Raw genomic sequence first — 5,146 nt, forward strand, 5'->3', positions numbered from 1 at the left:
AAGGAGAGGAGAGGAGAGGAGGGGAGGGGAGGGGAGGGGAGGGGAGGGGAGAGGAGAGAAGAGGAAGAAAAGAAAAGAAAAGAAAAAAGAGCAAGTGGGATGCACTCACCAGTCCTGCACTGCATTGAAGGACTCCTCATTGGTGATGTCATACATGAGAATGAAGCCCATAGCGCCCCGGTAGTAGGCGGTGGTGATGGTCCGGTACCGCTCTTGCCCTGCTGTGTCCTAGGGAGGAAGAGATGAAGGTCAGAGAGGACCCACACATAAGGCCCTGGGAGAGGAAATGAGCTCTGATATCATCCAGTTCAGCCCCATGGGAGGAGTAGGAGCTTGCCCAGGGGCACAAAGTGTCAGGAAGAGCAGGTTGGGTCACCAGTGCTCGGAATATATGATTGCTCCATTATTCTACAGAGTCATTCAACAAACATGTACCATGCCAGGTGCTGCGGCTCACACCTGTAATCCCAGCACTATGGGAGGTGGGCAGATGACTTGAACCCAGGAGTTCCAGACCAGCCTGGGCAACATAGCGAGACCCCAACTCTACAAAAAATACAAAAATGAACAGGGTGTGGTGGCTCACACTTGTAGTCCCAACTACTCAGGAGGCTCAGGTGAGAGGGTTACTTGAGCCCAGGAGGCAGAGGTTGCAGTAAGGTGAGATTGCACCACTGCAGTTCAGCCTGGTGACAGAGTAAAACCCTGTCTCAAAAAAACAAACAGGGGGCCAGGTGCAGCGGTGGCTCACACCTGTAATCCTAGCACTTTGGGAGGCCAAGGTGGGTGGATCACCTGAGGTCAGGGATTGAGACCAGCCTGGCCAACATGGTGAAACCCCGTCTCTACTAAAAAAACAAAAATTAGCTAGGCATGGTAGTGAGCCCCTGTAATCTCAGCTACTCAGGAGGCTGAGGCAGGAGAATTGCTTGAACCCGGGAGGCGGAGGTTGCGGTGAGCAGAGATCATGCCATTGCATTCCAGCCTGGGCAACAGAGTAAGACCCCGTTTAAAAAAAAAAAAAAAAGAAAGAAAAGAACAGTGTAAATGTATCCTATATTGGAAAGTGACAAGGACCAAGGAGAAAAATCAAGCCAAACGAAGATAGAGAGAATATAGCTGTAGGTTTAAAAACTAAAGGAAGCCAGACTCAGTGACACTCGCCTGTACTGCCAGCTACTAGGGAAGCTAAGGCAGGAGGATTGCTTGAGCCCAGGAGTTCAAATCCAGCCTGGGCAACAGAGTGAGGCTCTGTCTCTTAAAACTAACCAGGCCAGGTGGGGCGGCTCATGCCTGTAATCCTAGTACTTTGAGAGGCTGAGGTGGGAGGATCGCTTGAGTCTAGGAGTTCAAGACCAGCCTGGGCAGACATAGCCAAACCCTGCAAAAAAGAAAAAAATTAGCAGGCTTGGTGGTAGGCACCTGTGGTCCTAGCTCCTCAAGAGGCTTAAGGTGGAAGAATGGCTTGAGCCTGGAAAGTCGAGGCTGCAAAAAGCTGTAATCACGCAACTGCATTCCAGCTTAGGTGACAGAGTAAGACCACCCTGTCTCAAAAAACAAACAAAAAAAGAGAATGGGGACCAAGATCCAGCTGAAACCTCATACATGGAAGAACTTAAAGATGGGGAAACTGAGGGACAAGGATTAGGCGCTTATGGGAGAACACAGTTGCTGTCTGTTTCTGACCCTGGTATATAGTGGGCACCTGATAAATGCCCAGTGTGTAAGTGAATGACTCCAGTCAGGAAAGAGACAGACAAGGCTGGGGCTGCTTTTCCAAGGACAGGTATCAGACCAAGCCGGGCGGGAGCCCTCCAGCTGGGACCCACCCAGATCTGCAGCTTGATCCTCTTGTCGTTGCGATAGATGGTCTTGACCTTGAAGTCGATGCCCACGGTGCTGACGAAGGCAGGCGTGAACGAGTCGTCAGCATAGCGGAAGAGGAAGGACGTCTTGCCCACGCTGCTGTTGCCGATGATGAGAATCTTGAACATGTAGTCGAAGTTCTGATCCGAGGACTCCTTCTGCCCATAGCGTGAGTCTGTGGCGGATGCCATCTGGGGATACCGGGTGTAGGAGAGCCGTGAGGGGGGCTCTCTCCATCCTCATGTGCTCAAGCCCAGGCAGAGGATGGCGAGGGCTCCAGAAAACGGCCAGTATATGGAGAACACCCTTATCCCATCAGGAACCCCAGTATTAATTGGTGGTGCCCCCAGCAGAGGGCGGCCTGTGACCTTGAAATCCTGGACGTTTCGGAGGAGGGGCTCAGAGAGTCGCCGATGGGGACACTCCAGCAGCCCCCTCCAAAAGGCCTGTGCCCCAGGTGGGGCTGTAACCCTAAACCCAGGGCTGAGCCCAGAGGGGATGACTGCAGCTGGCTCCGCCCCCCATCAATCTTTCATGGTCCTCAGAACCCGGCCGCACTGCCCCACGTGCACTGTGTGCATGGTCCCTCGAGGACGCGCATCTGCAGCCCCCGCTTCCCCCAAACCTCCAGGCCGGAGAGCTCCGGCCAAGGCCGCTGCATCACATGATACAGGCGGGGCAAGCACACGCTCACGTGCACACAGCCTCAAACACGCTCATCCGTACATACAGGAGTGTGTGAACGCACTGGAGTGCACAGGACAAAGACATAGACACCTGTTTGCACACCGACTCGCCTATAGAAATGTGCAAACCACCCGTGCGCACAGGCCCCTCCACCCATGCAGGGTGTGCACATCACCCACACGGACACGGATCCCCGTGCTTGTATGCACGGGCCATGCATGCACAGGCGGTCCACACGTCTTTCTCCACGCGCGTGCAACACGCACACACTTAGGCCCAGACCCCCACGGGGTCACACAAGCATATCCAGGTACACACGCAAGGGTACACACAGACCTGCTGACACAGGCAGGCGCGCACACGCGTGTGCACACCACGCGCACGCGCACGCGCACGCAAAAGCCTCCCGCGCGCACAGCTTCCCGCAAGGAGCTCGCCTCCCCTCCCCCTCCGCCGCAGAGCAGGGGGGTTGGGGGGGTTAGTGGTGAGGATCAGACAGGAGTGGGGCGCCCAGGCCCTACCCATTCCTAGCCTCGTGACAGCCGCATCCTTCCCCTCATTCAACCCTAGTCAACCCATCAGTCAAATGAAGGTTATGCAGGTGCCTGGAGTCTGAGCACACCCGGCCGCCCAGGAGCTCACCTTGCCCTGAACCGATGCAACGGCGACCCTAGCGGCAGTGACTTTTTTGGCGGTGGCGGTGACGGGGCCCCCTGTGCGTTGATGTGGGGCTGTGCGGTGGCGGCGGCGGCAGCGGCTCAGGCCCCTGCAGTCCTCGGTGACGTCCTGCAAAGGGAGGGGCGGGGCCTCACATGTAGATAAGTCCGTGACGCCATCCGGAGGCGGAGCCACGCGTAGAGATGTGGCCCATTGACGCACGCGGAGCCAGATGGGGCGGGGCTCCTGCGCAGATTGACGCGCAAATGGGGCGGGGCCTAGAGTTTGCATCCAGTAGGGGCGGGAGCGGCGCGGCGGCCGACTCCGCCTCTCGTCCGCCTCGGGGAGGCGGGGCCCCTCAGCGTTCTCTCACTGGCTTAAGCCCTCGAGCGACGGGCGGAGTAGCCAATCAACGATTGTCTACTCCCTCCTCCTGTCCAATGGTGGCATCTGGGCGATTGAAGGGTCGAGAGGCTGAGGCCTTGGCTGAGCCCCGGTCTTCGAGGGGCGGTTCCCTTACCCGCCCGCGCCCACCCCAGGTAGGGACTCTTGAGGCCACCGTCTCGTCCAAGGTGCTGTGACACCTGGTAAATGCCCCTGACTCCCAATTGCAGAAAAGAAAAACCGAGGCCCAAGAGATGTTTTATGCCCTCACACAAATGGGGTTCAAAATAATACAAAAGAATAAACAGGGGTCAAGAAGGACCCCTGTCCCATTCCCGAGGCGTAAGACCCCCACTGAGGGAGGGGCTAGCAAAGACTCCACCCCTCCCCCGTTTCTGAGGTTTGAAAAGAAAGAAGTAGAGGTCAAGAGAGCCACCTCTCCCCACCATTCCCAGAAAAGGAGGAAGGGGCTGACGGACTCTCTGGGAACCCCTCCCCTCCCTGCGCCCCGTCATCAAGAGGAAAATTCGAAGAAAAGGTTTAGCAGGGACGGAGAAGCGACCTGTCCTGGAAACCCCTTAAAGCCTGCAGTAAATGCCCTGGGAAACAGGGAGGGCACCAGCCGAAGCCTCCAGCCCTTCAATGCTCGGGTTCAAAGACCCGGGGGCTGGGAGACGCCCCTCCCTCCATCCTGGGAAAGCAAATGGAGCCTTTCGGGAGCTAAGATGGTCCATCGTTTATTCCTCCAAATCTTCAGGGAAAGAAGTCAGAATTTGGGGAGGGGGCAGGAGCCCGAAACCCCAGCCCCCACTTTGGGTCTCCTGCGCCCTCTACTCCAGCTTTCAAACCCTCCAGGGGTGTGTGGCCCCCTGGAGAGTCCTGATCCCCTAGATTCTCTCCCCACACCTCCCAGTAGGCGGGACTGGAGTGTGTGTGTGTTGGGGGTGACTCGTCCTGTTTATAAAAAGCTCGCCAGCTGCGGAGGCGCGGAGAGACCAGAATAACTTAGCGCCTCGAGGCCCAGCCGCCGCCAACCCGGTCCCCAGCCCGCCCCCAACGCCCTGGAAGTACTGGGACGCCCAACCCCATGTCCCCGCACCGTTTGCATTTGGGAAATTTATTTTTTTTCTTTTTAGGGTAACATGTTTGCTCCCTCCTCCCCCACTCGGACTATAAAAGTATCACGAATCCACTGCGGAGAGATTGGGAAAATTCAGAAAAACAAAAAAGAAAATAAAAAGAAATCCACCTCCCATTCTCCCCGCCCTCCGCGCCCACGCGGTAGTCCGTGCTCTGTGGGGGGTTCCAGGGCAGCTGGTCCAAGCCCTTGTCTGCGGCCTCGTTGGAGGGGAGGAGGTTTTAGGCTGCTCAGCTCCCTGATCGCCCAAAGGCACGCTTCCTACATGGGTGGTTCTCTCGGAAATACCTCCTTCCTTTTTTTCCCCAGGAAGAGAAAAGCGAGCCACGAGAATGTGCAAAAGCTTCTGTCACTGACGTAGTATTTTAAAGTAAAAATAGCCGGGTGAGGCGGCTCACGCCTGTAATCCCACCA

General features: G+C 56.5%; 1 protein-coding gene across 1 annotated transcript in view; it reads right to left on the bottom strand.

Annotated features, from left to right (window-relative positions):
- The window catches only part of RAB3A (RAB3A, member RAS oncogene family), a 6,926-nt gene extending 3,557 nt beyond the window's left edge, over positions 1-3,369 (bottom strand). The window contains exons 1-3 of the mRNA XM_011990224.1: positions 3,196-3,369; positions 1,830-2,057; positions 110-228 (exon numbers count right to left, since the gene is read on the bottom strand). Of these exons, the coding sequence (XP_011845614.1) occupies positions 110-228; positions 1,830-2,057 (347 nt within the window). The 5' untranslated portion in view covers positions 3,196-3,369. The remainder of the gene's footprint in view (positions 1-109; positions 229-1,829; positions 2,058-3,195) is intronic.
- Positions 3,370-5,146: the final 1,777 nt, after the last annotated feature.

The sequence above is a fragment of the Mandrillus leucophaeus genome, unplaced genomic scaffold, assembly GCF_000951045.1.
Source record: "Mandrillus leucophaeus isolate KB7577 unplaced genomic scaffold, Mleu.le_1.0 Scaffold11, whole genome shotgun sequence".
Lineage (NCBI taxonomy): Eukaryota > Metazoa > Chordata > Mammalia > Primates > Cercopithecidae > Mandrillus > Mandrillus leucophaeus.